The 15,088-nt window shown below is 44.8% G+C and overlaps 1 protein-coding gene and 1 non-coding gene across 2 annotated transcripts in view; both read right to left on the reverse strand.

Annotated features, from left to right (window-relative positions):
* PACRG (parkin coregulated) overlaps window positions 1-15,088 on the reverse strand; it is a 590,873-nt gene that overhangs the window by 214,765 nt on the left and 361,020 nt on the right. Inside the window, exon 4 of the mRNA XM_004701916.2 lies at window positions 13,094-13,243. Within this exon, the coding sequence (XP_004701973.1) occupies window positions 13,094-13,243 (150 nt within the window). The remainder of the gene's footprint in view (window positions 1-13,093; window positions 13,244-15,088) is intronic.
* Window positions 10,315-10,441, reverse strand: LOC115871134. The gene has a single exon (XR_004047114.1). It is a non-coding gene; the product is annotated as a small nucleolar RNA SNORA17 (small nucleolar RNA).

A 15,088-nucleotide genomic window follows, 5' to 3' on the forward strand; every position in this document is an offset into this window, starting at 1 on the left:
CAAGGGCTCAAGTAGAAAGAAAATGTTTTGAAAAATGGTGACAGCAACAAACGTGCTGACACGATGGACGGATGTATGGATTGTGATGAGAGTTGTAGGAGCCCCAATAAAACGATTTAAATTAAAAAAAATAGAAAATGAGTGTGCTTCACAAGGTTGCATCTTCCTACAGGAAGAGTCAAGTTACGCTACTGGGCACGTTAATACCTTGTGTTTGTTGTTTATAATGTGATAAAGTTGCCGTTAGTTGTCTGCTTTCAGTGTTGTAGCTAGCCAACCTTCCCCCACCTCAGCCCAGTTATTGATCACTACTTCACAATGGAAATTGATGGTATGAAAACAATTTTTGCTTTATGATGCATATGGATTGGGGGAGAAGATCAGCAGCAGCTCCTTTGATCTGACAGCATATAATAGCTGCTAAAGTGGATCAATGAAACCTCTATTTACTTCACTGTATTCAGAACTATCACCAGGAGACCATTCCTGGAGAAGACCTTTGCCCTGTCTGTCTGCTGCACAGGTTGATCGCAGCAGGATCGATTTACTTCTTGAGTCTTGGCTTTGCCTCCTTTCTGCCCAGTGACCTCCGGCAAGCTGACCCCATCCTCAACTTGTCCGTCTGCTTTTAAGGCTATAAATCTTTACTGAAATAGATTGCCACATCTTCCTACTGTGGAGCAGTTGGTGGGTTTGAGCTACTGACTGCCGTTTGCTGTCTAACGTCTAACCCACAGAACCACCAGGACTGCAGAAGAACTACAAAGTCCCCCAATCCCATCACGTATAGACATCTATATCAAACTTGCCCAAAGGTCAGTTGTAGTTGTTAGGTGCCATCAAGTTGGTTCTGACCAACTGTGTACAATGCAATGAACGTCTATATGGCTCTGTGCCATCTTCACAACTGCTCAAGTTTGAGCCCATCGTTGCAGCCACCATGTCAATCCATCTTGCTGAGGGCCTTCCTCTTTTTCACTGCCCCTCTACTTAGCCAAGCATGATTCCTTCTCCAGGGACTGGTTTCTCCTGACCATCTGCCCAAAGCATTTAAGACAAAGCCTGGCCATCCTTGCCACTAAGGGGCACTCTGGTCATATTTCTCCTGAGACCGCTGGTCTTTTGGACATCTTGAAAACCTTAAACTAGAAGGAGATCCCATCAGCCTCTATCCCACCAATGAGAAAGAGCTATTTTATGATTTTGAATTAGACTCCATATTTTTCTCACACTCTATCCAGTAGGCTCTACTGGAGTCATGGTAGCTGCACACCCTCTAGTTCTTCTAGCCTCTGGTTTGCAGACTAGGCTAATGAGTCAGATAGAGCTCCCACAGCCTATGTCCCTCAGTCACCCTTCCGGCCTGGAACGGAATCGCCCCATGTTAGAATCATCAACTATTTCACATCAGAAGGGCAGCGTTGACCCAAGGACAGAGGGTTAGGCAAGAAGGAGCGGGCACAGGATACTCTGCGAGGAAGTGGAACACGTGATGGTCCATTAAGGGGCCTGCAATGGATGAGTTGAAACAAAACGCTACAAATTGTTGAATCTCAACTGATGATCTGCTTTTTATACCGTCACCTAATTCCCAGCAAAATGTTCAAGCGAACAAGAACCAGAATTCCTGAGCAGTAATCCTGCAAGGGGATGGGTTGCACAATGGCTCTAACATTGGGTTCAAAACTAGCAATGGTTGTGAGGATGGCACCGGGCTGGGCAGTGGGGTTTACTGTGGGGTTTGCTGTGAATTGGAACCGACTCCTGGCACCTGAAAGCTAACAATCCTGCTGCTGTGGCTCCACTATATTCTTGTTTTTAAAAATTCTCAATTATTGTCTCATTCATTACTGTGCTAATGTATGATGAAGAGAAACCAAAGCTCCTGCAATAAAATTTGAAACAAAATGTGGAGGTATTGTGTGTGTGTGTGTGTGTGGGGGGGGTTGCGGGGAGTTGCAATAGGTATACAAAATCTAAGCTTACAAATAATTGTCAGGGCAATGTTTTTGTTTTTCATCATAGGGTTATTGTAAAATGAATTTAAGCAGGTGCACCCAAAGCGCATAGTGAATTGCTGCATTAAAAGCCCAGAAAAGTACATTGATCTTGGAAGATTCCTAAAAGAACTTGGTCCTCACCAGAAGGCCACCATCACTTTCCTCTGTATTACCTGGGGCACTAACTCAGGATGTACATGACAGTGTGACACAGAGAGCAGGCAAGCAAGGAAACATCACCCTGTTTGCAGTTTTTCTAGGAAATATGTCCATGATAGTTTTCAATTTCACCTTTGTTGATGGTTAAGCTTATGCTGAACTATATGCATTCCTCTGTGTCAATGTGAAGAGTGTAAACTTAAAGGAGGACAATAAATCGAGAGAGTGGATGTCAGCTAAGTGGGAAATTCCTCCTACAGATTCGCTTTGGCTGAAATAAAGAGAGATCAGTGTGGTGGGGGTTAAAGGGCCTCCCCCATGTTGACTCTAAGGACAGTCCCACACATGTACCCCTCCTATCCCATTTGGGAAGAAGACCCCAGGGGTCTTGCCCTCTCAGACAGATCTTGGCCTTTGAAGGGGGGCAGGGGGTAGGTGTTTGCATATAAAGGAAATTGCGAAGGAGAGCTTCCCTATTAGCAGCAGTGTTTAGATCAAAGATGTGCAGATTTTAGTAGTGTTTAGCAGTGTGTAGCAGATGGTTCAGGAGCGAGGACGTTTTAGGTGATTGAAAAAAGCACAGAATACTAACGGACCGAGTATAGATGCTTCTGTCAACTGAAAGCTTGTGACATGGTGGGTTACCTTCTTGCCCAGATCGACTACTACTTGCCGTTGCATAAATCATGGGGCGCTGCTCCTGGGAGAGTACCTGCAAGAGCCTGTTCCTTTGGGGCCCATCTTGAGCCTTCCTGTGCATTAAAGCACACCAGGCAGCTTCCTCCAGGTGTATCTCAAAGTCCCTGAACTAATGGATATCTTCTCCCCAAACACAGTGCCAGTTTCCTGCAAAGCATAGGGAGTCTCTTGGTCAAAGACTGGGAACCAGCTGGGAACAGAAAGTTCGGTCTGTCAATTGTACTCGGAGGACCTCAAGGAGTGGAGAAGGCAGATATGGTCTACATTTCAAATGTGGCCTGGCAAAGCCGTGGAATGAGACTGGGTGGAGCCAGTAGCTTTCTCCCTGCTCGCTAAGTCCTCCAGCCTAGTAGAGGAGGTGGACACAGGGTCTGAAATCTTTAAGGAACACGATAGAGGCTTTTGTATACATACATGAGAGAGCCGTTCTCTGCTAGCCAGAGGAAGACTACTGAGAGAATGGAGTGTGGCTTGGCTCTGGAGAGAGTCCCAAGGTTGGGGACAAGGGTGGGCTCACAAGACCAAGAAACAGGGGTATTAGATTCCATGGGCTGTTCCGAACAACCCATTGGCTGGCCAGTCCCAATCTCATTTCAAGGTTATTTCCCTACAGCATTTGCCTTCTTCCCCGGCTTCTGAATGATTAATGGAATTTACCTATTTAAATCATTTTAGATATACGAAGCTGGCCATTGGCAGGGGGACTACGGAGATGTGCCCTGGTTATGCATTTATCTGTGATCAGGCATTCTGCTGGCTGTCGGTTCCCTTCAGGTACAGTCACAAGGTGAGGGCATGAGAAAGCCATCACCAAGGCAGGTGAGACCCGGAAATGCCCATGCGTGACCTTGGACCTAACCTTCTGAAACGTTCACACAGACAAGCTGCAGAGAGAAAAGGCTCTTGAGATTTGAAAGAAGTTCCTAGCTTGCCAAGAGGGTGGGGTTTTGAGACTCCAGTAAATGGTAGGCAATTCTTGATAGACCTGCCAGGGAAGCCTTTTTGTTAGATACATATCCCAACCCACTTCTGAAATAAAGGTTCAAAGAAGGAGGTAAAATAATTTTCTAGGGGTGGGGCTGGGCAGGAGAAATTGAGATACAAACACTTGTCTATGTTGGAATATTTCAGAAAGCAGGTAGATCTAGCTTCCAAAAACCCCAAATTTTTGCCTTTTATTACAGGCTGCTGGCATCTAAAAGGATATTGATTCTTGAACATTTATTTTGCTTGTACTCACCTGTGATAGTTGGGCTTTGTGACAACTTGCCTGGGCCAGGATCCTCGCTGGTTTTCCAGTGGGGGCCTGATTGATTCCATAATGGGATGTGCTGTTGTAAGCAGTTATAAGATGAGGTGGGTGGAGTGTAACTCCCTTAATCACCGAAAGGAGGTTTCCTCAGGAGTCGGGCCTACTTCCTACATAAATAGCTACTGTGGAAAGTTTGCTTGCTTCTTGCTGGGTATGGATCCTGCATCTGGCTAATCAACCTTTGGCCCTTTGGACTTGAGTCTATGCCTGCCATACTGCCTGCTTACCCTGGGAGTCTTCAGTGGCCTGCCATCTGACCTGCTGACCTGGGACACATTCACCTCTGTCACCAGTCTATATCATCTTCCTATCAATCTTGGGTTTATCGGCCCCTGCAGCTACAAAGGGCAAGATAAATCAGTAGCATAATATCTCACCAATATTCTTGGTACCTGCCTTGGATGTGGCTTCTGCAACTGTGTGACCTGTTTTCTTCATATACATTTTTTTTCTATATATACTTACCTACGAGTAACTGTTTTTGCTTCTCTAGAGAACCCAGCCTAACACATCGCCTAACTAAGCTGTCACATTAACTACACTATATTTTACACAATTTTTTGGAAGACTACAAGAAACTCCGCCCCCCCCCCCCCATACACTTTTCTCCACAATGCTTTGAGGGTAGGTGGTAGACAGACATCACAGCTACTTAACCCAGAGACGTTTGCAAGGCAATTTCCTCACATTTTGTCCTTTAGTCCCTACAGTTGACATACTCCTGGGAAAGGTCTCCTTAAATTAGTTCCTCCAATCTTCACAGCAACGTACTTTTTACACTACTGAGATTGAGACCCAGAGCAGTTATGCAACCTGCCAAAGGTCACAGAGGTTGTAACTGCCTGATGCCAGGGCCTTTGATTCAAAAGCTGTGTTCAGCTGCAGCAAACCCAGCCACACGGCTTGATTTTACACATTTCTAAAATGTCTTCCTTGCCTTGGCCAAGAGATGTGAGCCCGGGTGGCGTAGCAGGTTAAGCCTTAGGCTTCTAACTAACTGCAAGGTCAGCAGTTCACTCCCCTGGCTGTTCAGATGGAGAAAGACAAGGCTGTCTGCTCCCATAAAGGTATACACGCCCAGAAACTTGAGGCAGCAGTTCTATTCTGTCCCGTAGGGTCACTATGAATGGGAAGTTAAGGTATGGTGGCAGTGGTTTGGTCCGCCAGGTAAATCCCGACATAGTGGCCCAATCCCTGTTCAGATGTGAGTGGCCTGATTGACTTGCTCAGGTGGTTTGGCAAGGGGCTCAAACAAAGAAACAAACCGACCAAACCCTACTAGCAAGTGGATGACAACTCACAGTGACCCGATGGGCCAGGGTGGAACTCTCTGTGGGTATCTGAGACGGCAGCTCTTTGTGGGAGCAGAAAGGCCCATCTTTCTCCTATGGAGCAGCTGGTGGTTTCGACTGCTGATGTTTCAGTTAGCAGCCCGAGGTGTAACCACCATGCTACCAGGGCAGGTGACAGGTGCAGGCAATCAGTCCTTCACCCTGACCCAGGTCTGCCAGGGATTCAGCAGAGACTACAGAAACGTTTCTTGTTGATTTATTTATTTTATCTCTTATTGATTAGTTTGCATCATTATTGAAGAAAAACTCACTGCCCTCTCCACTACTCAAAACTTATTTCAATTCTTTTCCTGCATCATTATTAATGATAAGCACAGGCTCAGAAACCCTATACAGGGTTACTATACATTGAAATTGATGATGTGTGTATCTGATATATACACACATACACAGGAGGGGACTTCAAAAACCCCATTACATTTTTAACTTATCCATAAACTTTTTGAAATTTCCTTGTGTGTTTGAGTATATGTATTGTAGTTCCAAATATAACTTCCAAATGATTTTCCCAATACATATCGGGCAATTGAATGCTTCCAAATCCAATAAACCCCAAATTGCAAAGGAACACCGAAGTACATTTCTGAAATAGAAATCATGGACTCACCATGGCTCAGAATTCCTTGGGGAATAAACTTTAATTCCAAAAATTAAATTTAAAGCTCTCTGAAAAGAAATAACCTTTATACAAGTGAATTACGTGACAGCAACATGGAGGGGGTTTTGATTTTCTCTTTGTAAGCAATCAGCTCTCAGAAGTTCACCAGTATTTTAAAGGACCATGAAAATAGGTCCCATAGAACTCACATCAATGCCCAAGAGGGTTTGAATGGGGTGAAGCATGCGCATGTTCTCATTAGCTATTGTTCTCAAAACACTGTCACCATAGCACAATTGTTCCCGGGTTTTAGAAGATGCGGAAAATCTTAAGATAGAAGGCCTGAAACAAATGCAAAGCAGTCACATTGCCTACACATTCAGTGTTATCGGAAGCAGAATGGGAGAGTTTATATCCCTTTTCACAAACTTTTTTCCCCAGTCAACAATGGCATATAACCTATGCTAACCCCACCCCACATGGTAACGCAGCCCCCCCATTAGATTTAGCAGCCTACGGCTACTGGGTTTCTGCAAACCTGCAAATGAGTTGGGTCACGGCGACATTCGCTTTGGCAAATCCTTTTCCACGCATGTGCAGAAGAACCATTGGATCACGGGCCAACAGCCGGGTCCCTGGCAAAGCCGAAGGCCACTTCAGAGCTGCTGGCGCAGTCGTTGAAGAAGGCGCCACAGCGAGCCTTGCCTCGGGTGCTTTGTTGCCCTAGTCCGTGGCAAAGCCCCTCTCTGAGCTGTAAATATTTTAATGCTATGCTCGGCCGCCTGTTTCTCCAGTGCAATACACTGCATCATTAATTTTGTAGTTTCATCTCGGAGAGCCATAATTCGAACTTTCCTATTGTCTTAATTTTCTGTAACCTTTAATAACATTTGTGAAAGAACATGGAAAAAGGGAACTGCTACTGACTGTATGGCAAAGGTATTCCAGGAGTATTTTATAGGAACGCTTTCTTTTCTGCCCCGTGGCAGTCACTGGAAAGGCAGCCTGTTCCAAACATCCAAAATTAGCTGTTTAAAATTAAGGGAAATAAGCCCAAGTGCTTTGGTATGAGTCTGGGTGGTGGGAAGAGGTGCCAATCCAGGTGCTCTTTACCCATACCATCCATATTTCCTTCTGTTTCAAGAGGGACTTTCCCCTAAACCTCAGTCCTCTACCTGGAATTAATGATTCTATCACGGAAGAACAGATCGGAGGTTAGATGTCCTGGAGATAATCCCAGAGCCCTTGACTTATTTGGCCACCTACCTGGAAATCAGAGCCAAGGTAGACCCTGGGGAATCCATCTGGTGTGGCTGTCGCTGGTGAGGCAAGAGGTCAAGCCTCCTTGACAAGCTCACAGAAAGACCAAGTGGATGAGTCAGTCACCCAGAGGCGAGAGGCTTGTGGGCCACACTCAGTACTTACCGGTGACCCACTGATGCTGCCCTTACATAATTTGTAGCATTGCTTGAATGATTTATGTGTAGTACTGTATAAAGAAGAACGTGGCATCGAGACCCAAAGAGGGTGTGAACAACGTGTGTGGTATGTAACTGCCTTCTTGCCTGCTGAAAGTGAGCAAGACCTGGAGGCTTCACTAATGAAGACCAGGGACTATAGGCTGGAGTGTGCAGCACACTTCGGCCTAAAGGAAGTAAAATCTTCATGACTGGCCCAATAAATGACGTCATGATAAAAAGAGAAAAGATTGAAGCTGCCAAGGATTCCATTTTCCTTGGGTACACAATTAGCCCCCATAGAAGCAGCAGTCAAGAAATGCAGGGGTGCATTGCACTGCCAAATGTGGGGCAGAAATCTCTTTTAAGGGTTAAAATAGCAAAGATGAGCCTGGTTCTAGTCATAGTATTTTCAACCACTCACAGACAAGTGAGAGTTGGACAAGTAAGGGAGCTGAGATAAAGATCGATGCCTTTGAATTGTGGTTTTATGTGAACAAAAATACATGTATCAGAGATTGCCAGGAGAATGAAGTACAGCCACAATGCTCCTTAGAAAGGTGAATGGAGAGACCTTGTCTCATGTACGTTGGACATGTTATCAGGAGAGACAGGTCCCTGAAGAAGAACATCATGTTTGATAAAGTCAAGCAAGGAGATGGATTGACATGGTGGCGGCAACAAGGGGCTCAAACAGCAGTGGCTTTTGAAGATGGCACAAGACCAGTCAGGGTTTCATTCTGCTGTTCAGAGTCGCTGTGAGTCGGAACGAATTCATTGGCACAACAATAATTCTGTACAATTATAATGATTATCTAATACAGCCTCACGAGGGCCAGATCACCCACTATGGGGTTAGACACGCAGCATCTCTATTTGGCATCACAATCCCACAAAACAGGCCCTGCTACAAACATTTTATAAAGATGTACATTTTGAGTGCAGAGAAGCCGGGTCATTTGTCTACAGTGCCATAGTCAGTGGCAGGGCCAAGAATCTCACCCGAGTGTCTTCTGGCTTCAATATGCTATTCTTCATTGCCTGTTACAGCTCACAACTTGGATTTATTTAGTTCTCTTAAAAAAACAAACAAACTATAACCTAAATAAATCATGGAAACATGCTATTCACAAAGAATATTAAAAATAAACAAAACAGAAAGTTCCTCTTCCTCTTAGAAGCATGATGACCGTGTAAGACCTGAGAGAGTGTCTGCAGACAGAAGTAGGAGCGGTCAGGTCCCTGGACTCCTCCCTGCCCCCACTCTACTTCCTTTGCTTCCCCTGGAAAGACCACAGTCTTGGGTTCTTCCTAATGGTGATTCCTGAAATGTTTCCCCAGTCCTCATGGCTCACTTCAGAGAGAGTTCCCTTGACATAAAATTATGCGTATACCAGGACAGACAACACAAGCAGACAAACAAGACTATCAAGGTCAATCTTGGGATGTGTGCAAACATTGAGTGGAGAGGGCCAGCTTCGTTCTACTTGAAAGAATAGTCTCTCATTCACCCTTTATCTCTGCCTTTTACATCTGATCTCATTCTAAAAAAAGGATTTCACGGTGGGGTTTGAAGGAAATCAGTCTGAATCTGAATTTAGCAAGATATTGGTTTACGGGGAAAAAAACAGGCAAGGGGGAGAAGAACTAGAGAACTAGGTGAAACGCTTCTCAAAGATGCTAAGATTGAGAGTGGTTTCCCACCCCTTCTTACTGCTACATGCCATAAATTTCAAGCATCATTTCAATTATAAGCAAATATATGAGGAGGCTTCAAATGTTTGTGGAAAATTCCATTATCTTTTAATACCATTTTCCACACACTTTCTGAAGTCCCTTGATATATGTTAATAAAGCCATCTACTTGAATAAAGTAAGTATATATGGTTCTGTGAGTATGGCTAAAATCTATAATCCTAAAACAGTATTTAGTAAAATGTTATTAGCGCCATGTTATTTTTATAGCAAAAGCAGTGTCGTGGCTGGAAATCCAGTGATAAGCCTCTTCCGGAGGAATTACATCTGTGGTACACAGCCACTTTGAAGAACAGCTTTAAGTTTTCATCACTAGAAGCCTCCAATTTTGGAAAAAGGTCTCTCTGGAAATGAGGAAACTTCATCTTGGCTGTGAACTGACAGGTTTGTGAGATAAGTAGAAAATGAAGCTGAAACTAATATCTTCCCCTCAAATGTCAGAAGGATATTAAGTAGGAAGAATAATTCGAGTGTAGAATTCCTGGTGCATGCATTTAGAGACATTCCAAAAGACTTAAAGATGCTTGAGACCCACTAAGGGCTGGAGTATAAACCAGGAACTCCTCACAGAGAGAAAGTATAAATAGTGATTGTGTCCCTAAAGTCCACCATGCATTTCGATGGGCATGTGAGAATTTTTTGAGCTAAATAGCTAAGGAAAAAAAAAACACCTAATGAGAACGTTATAGAAACTACTTGTTTTGCTTCATCCATCTCTACCCAGCAGTACTAACTCTTTCTTAGAGCTTTCCTAGAGAATGGAGGAGAGTCCCACACTCTGGACAATACCACGGCTTTCTTTCATCTACAAAATGAGCCTGAGATTCGCGGTCTCAGTTCTGTTGTGTCAACGAAAGCATCAGTTAATAGCATGCTACCTACCTTCTACTAAATACTCAGGCAAAGAATAGTAGTGTGTTTCAGCACACATCTTCCGCAACATACAAGTATAGGAGAAATGTTTTGGTTTTTTTTCAATAGGACTGTGGGGCTAGCAGTCAGTCAGGTGGTTCATGTCAGACCCCTGAGCCTAGACATAGCCCTCTGCTCTTGTCCTCTAATAACACAGCTGTGACAGGGTGGCCATGCTGCAACGCCTCTAGGGAGAAATGTTTTTAGAAGAGAAAAAGAGACAACTTTTGCCACAGTCAAATGATAACAGCAATAATGTATGGGTGTGGAATTTAATATATCTATCATATATATCTTATATACAAATAATAAACATAAATAGTACATATAGGGTTTTCTCTGTTTTATGTTGTCATTGCTGATTTTTTTGTTTCTGTACATCTTCCTTTATATAAAATCTAGGATAGGTAAGTTTAGAGAAAAGCAACTGGGTTCATAGGTTCTTGGGGCTATGGCAGAGGAGACTGGGGGAAACGGGGAGCTAATGACACTGAGCACCAAGGAGAAGAACATGTTCTAACATTGATCTGTGGCGATGCTTGCAAGGCACTTTGCAATATTTTTAAGCTATAGGATTGTATAATATTTGAATTATACGTCAATAAGTTTATTAAAATTTAAAATGATACAGATAAATATGGTCTATATGTAAATAGTACATGTAATAGTACATGTAAACAGTATGTGTGTATGTATATATATATACACACATACATACATATATATATATATGTATATATATATATATATAGTTCAGCATATAAGAAAAGTAATAGGAGCACTGAAAAAATATTTGTCTTTGAATTCCGGTGCTGGTGAAGAACACTGATTATGCCATGAACTTCCCGAAGAACAACAAACCTCTCTGTCTTGGAAGAACTACAGCCAGGCGTGAGGATGGTGGGATTTCAGTTCATGTACTTTGAATGTGTCATTAGGAGGGCCTGGTCCTCGGACCGGACACCATGCTTGGTCAAGTAGCAGAGAAGCTAAAACAAAACAAAGAATACCCAGGAAGCCCCTTGAGTAGTTGGCCAGCGCGAACCACAAGGCGCTCCAACAGAGGAATGGTTGTGAGGGTGCGCAGGGTCGGACAGGGGTCTGCTCTGTTCTCCGTGGTCGCTCCGCGTTGGAAGACCACCACTAAGAATACGCGCACTACTGGCTTCTGTGAGCATTGCTAAGGCCATATTGCGAACCACACTCTCCAGAAATGCTGGCTAATTCTTGAGACTTTGGTAGGGATGGGCTGTCCCGTAACTTAACGTAGCTTTGTGAAATCCACATCTCTACCTCTCCATCAGGTTAACTGAAGTGCAAGTTCATGAGTGAACCTAGAGCTTCTTTCATGAACCGTTAGCTCAGACGACGAGCACAGGGTGGGGTCCACCCACAGCTCCCTGGGCGTGTGGTGTCCTCCCTAAGACAAGCCGCTCAAGCAAGGCTCAGTGATATGGTTCAGCACACAGCTTCCACGATGGACAAGCAGAAAGAAGTGTCTTGATTGTAGAAACATTAAGACCCCGAAGTACGAAAGAAAAATGTTTAAGCACATGCTTCCTGTGAAGGAAGAATATTCAGTGGGCGACACGACCGTGACTGCATCCCAACGTTTGGGATGCTGAAGGCGTGACCACCTTGGCTGCGCGCCTGCGCGCACGCATTTTGGACTGGCTCTGGGCGCACTGCCCCGCAGCCTTCGACGCTCCGACTCCCAGTTCCTAACCGTGCACGGAGGTAGACTAGAGTTAGGTCCCCAGGACCGAAAGGCAGCTGAGGACCTTCTGAGAATGCCCTGGGTTCCCGAGCAGTGGACGTCTGCAGAAGGTGAACTGGAATACCGGTTCTGGGGGAAGAGGAAGAACGGCGGTGCCAGACCAGGGGTGTGTTGGTGGGGGACGGCCGCGCACACCCACCGTCTTGTTTTCGCCCTCGCCCCTGTCCCTGTATTGTACAAAGAGCAGATTGTGTTGCAAAATGCTCATGCAGTGTTCCACCAAATTACTCCCATTTTCACACGGCTGTCAAGAATTAACTTCACATGTTGACTTCCATCATCATGTGAGAAGTCTGCAACTTCAAAGTTAGCAACTTTAAAAGGAAATTAGATTCACATCGCTTGGAGAGGCGCGTGAGGAAAACCACGCTCTTGAAGTTAACAGATGAAAGCACACTGCGCATGCCAAGAAGTTCCCCAAACTCTACAGTACTGTGGTCGGGTCGAAACAGACCCATATGAGCCCATCCATCCTTCCCACAGCTGACAGAATAACACCTGGAAGAAAACACCAGTGGATATGCTATCTGTATATTTGATCCATCATCAATAAGCACCCATCAGCAACTGCAAATGTTTCTTTTTTCTTTTCCAGAAACAAGAGGCTATATCCATGGCGCCTTTCTAAATCGCCTGCCCTAGATTGTAACAGTATTGCTTAAAAAATGACCTGAAGCCAATGAACGCAAACACCTAGAGGGGGTTTTCACAGGATGTGCACGAAGCGGGCTCGTCAGTAAGAAAAGGGGTCAACTGAAAGCTCACTAATGTATTCAAGACACTATTAGAAAAAGTTTACAATTTAATTATTGGAAGATTAAAGAACTGCTTCAGTGCTTCTCTGCCCAGTAAGGACGCTGGCCGTGTGGGGAGTAAGTAATAAATGAAATTGTTCATTTTACTATTTCCCAAGGGAGTTGAAGGAGAAGGGGTGGGAGTTATGCTACTGAGAGGACCAAATGGGTCCTGGTTTATGTGCAACAATAAATCCTAAAAGCGCTGCTGATTTCACTTTGCTCCCGGATCCTCCTTTCAGAGGGTCTGGGGCCACCTGGGCCTGGGGACGACTCACCGTTCATGTTCTTGAAGATGTTCAGGATGGGCAGGATCTGGCGGTAATACGGCACCAGCGCTTCTCCCACCATCTCGGCGGACACAACCAGATGCTGGAGGACCTTGAGCGTGACACAGATGACCTGTCGGTTTCGGAGGTTCAGAGCATCTGCACCCAGGAAATGGAACGGGCAGAAAATAAAGGGCATTAGGTTCCATGTTGTTAAGGAGAAGTCATCCAGAGCATACGTTCAAATAAACTGGACTTTACTGGGATAGCAGCTTCAACCGAGGCATTGCAACCCTGATGTTGAGAGCAGGCTCTTGTTTGTTATTGGCTCTCCCGGCGCCCTGTACTGGTGTTGCACCAACCCTCAGAATGCAGAGGGGAGAAGAGAGATGAGTCAACTGATAGGAACATCTGTCAGTGTCCCAAGTGTGTGGGTACCCAGCTCGACAACAGTTAACGTTGCCAACATGAAGGCTGAAAATACTCCATGGTACCTCGAAATCCATGACTGGAAAACAAGTGTTTGCTTGGGAAGGAAACTGCGCATTCTGTAAGTGTGTGGATGCTACAGGGCTGGCGGCAAACACTGAGGATGTTCTTGAATGACAATATGTACACTCTCAAGAAAGGAAGGGGGGTGGAGTCAATTTTGGACCAATTTTGGATTGGTCAGAACTTTAGAAGGAACCAACAGTCATAAACTAGAATTGGAGACTAAAGGAGTCCAATCGATTCAAAAGATAATTTTGACTGCAGAGGAACAAGCTATGCTGCAGACATTCATGGCCCACTGCCATCGGGCCCACCGACTCACATTGACCCTGCATGGGGCTTCTGAGATGGTAGGTGTTTATAGGAGCAGAGAGCCTCATCATTCTCCTGAGGTGGGTTTGAACCACTGGCCTTGCAGTTAGCAGCCCAGTGTTCAACCCACAGTGCCACTGGGACTCCATTAATGATCTGATAAGCCAGAATATGTCACATTCTCAAAGGCAGTGTCTGCTGTGGGTGATAAATGCCAAAGATGGGCTGGATGAATTTGGGCATACACCCTCAGTCATGAGACCCTGCCACTGACTTTGTAAGGTGGCTGCACGTTCACATTCATGGTTTCAGTAGGACAATATATCTGTGGCAGAAGGAATAATAAAGCATGGTTCTACAGATAACTGACTCGAAATACCATCAGAGGTTCTTATTTGTGGGATGTCCTTACCTGCTCACGGAGAAGGCTGACTGAGATTGAGAACTATGTGCTGTTTTGAAGGGACAAATGACGCCCATGACAATGATGGGCTCCAGCATACGTTCATGACTTAGGTGTCATATTGGTGGCTGTCCCATGAGACTCACACTCAGAACATAAAGTCCTTATACCAATTGCTAACATCACATATATCGGTTTGATGTCTGACAACTTTCCCCCACAATAGGCAAGATATATATTTGGGACTTGATTAAGTCCTCAGCATTCTCTAATGATATCCATTGGAAATTGAACAAGGAAGACTGAAATATTGTTATGCATTTGAATTATGGTGTTGGCAGAGTATTGAGTATACCATGGACAGCCAGAGGAAACACAATGGTGAGACTTCGTCTCATCTATTTTGGACACGTCAGGAGGGGCCAGTATATGGAAAAAGGGACACTAAGCTTGATCAGGGGAAAAGAGGGAAGCCCTTAAAGTGATGGATTGACACAGTGGCTGCAGCAAAGGGCTCAGGCATAACAGAGATTTTGAGGATTGTGCAGGACTGGGCAGTGTTTTCCTTCCATTGAACATAAAGTCTCTCCGGGTTGGAAGTGAGTTGGCAGCAACCAATCTCCACGTGCTGGGTGTGGGTGTTGCCGTAGAAAAGCCTGGAGGGTGCTCAGTGTCAAAGGAGGAGTTTTCTTTATGGAATTTATCAAGTAAGGAGTATGTTTTTAAAGCCCATATGGAACAACATATCAACATGTGTGATCACGGGGTGTCGAACGGATCACTGAAGACAAATGGGT

This window comes from Echinops telfairi, unplaced genomic scaffold (genome assembly GCF_000313985.2).
Source record: "Echinops telfairi isolate 266 unplaced genomic scaffold, ASM31398v2 ScPeMD7_3533;HRSCAF=4204_0, whole genome shotgun sequence".
NCBI classification, from domain to species: Eukaryota; Metazoa; Chordata; class Mammalia; order Afrosoricida; family Tenrecidae; genus Echinops; species Echinops telfairi.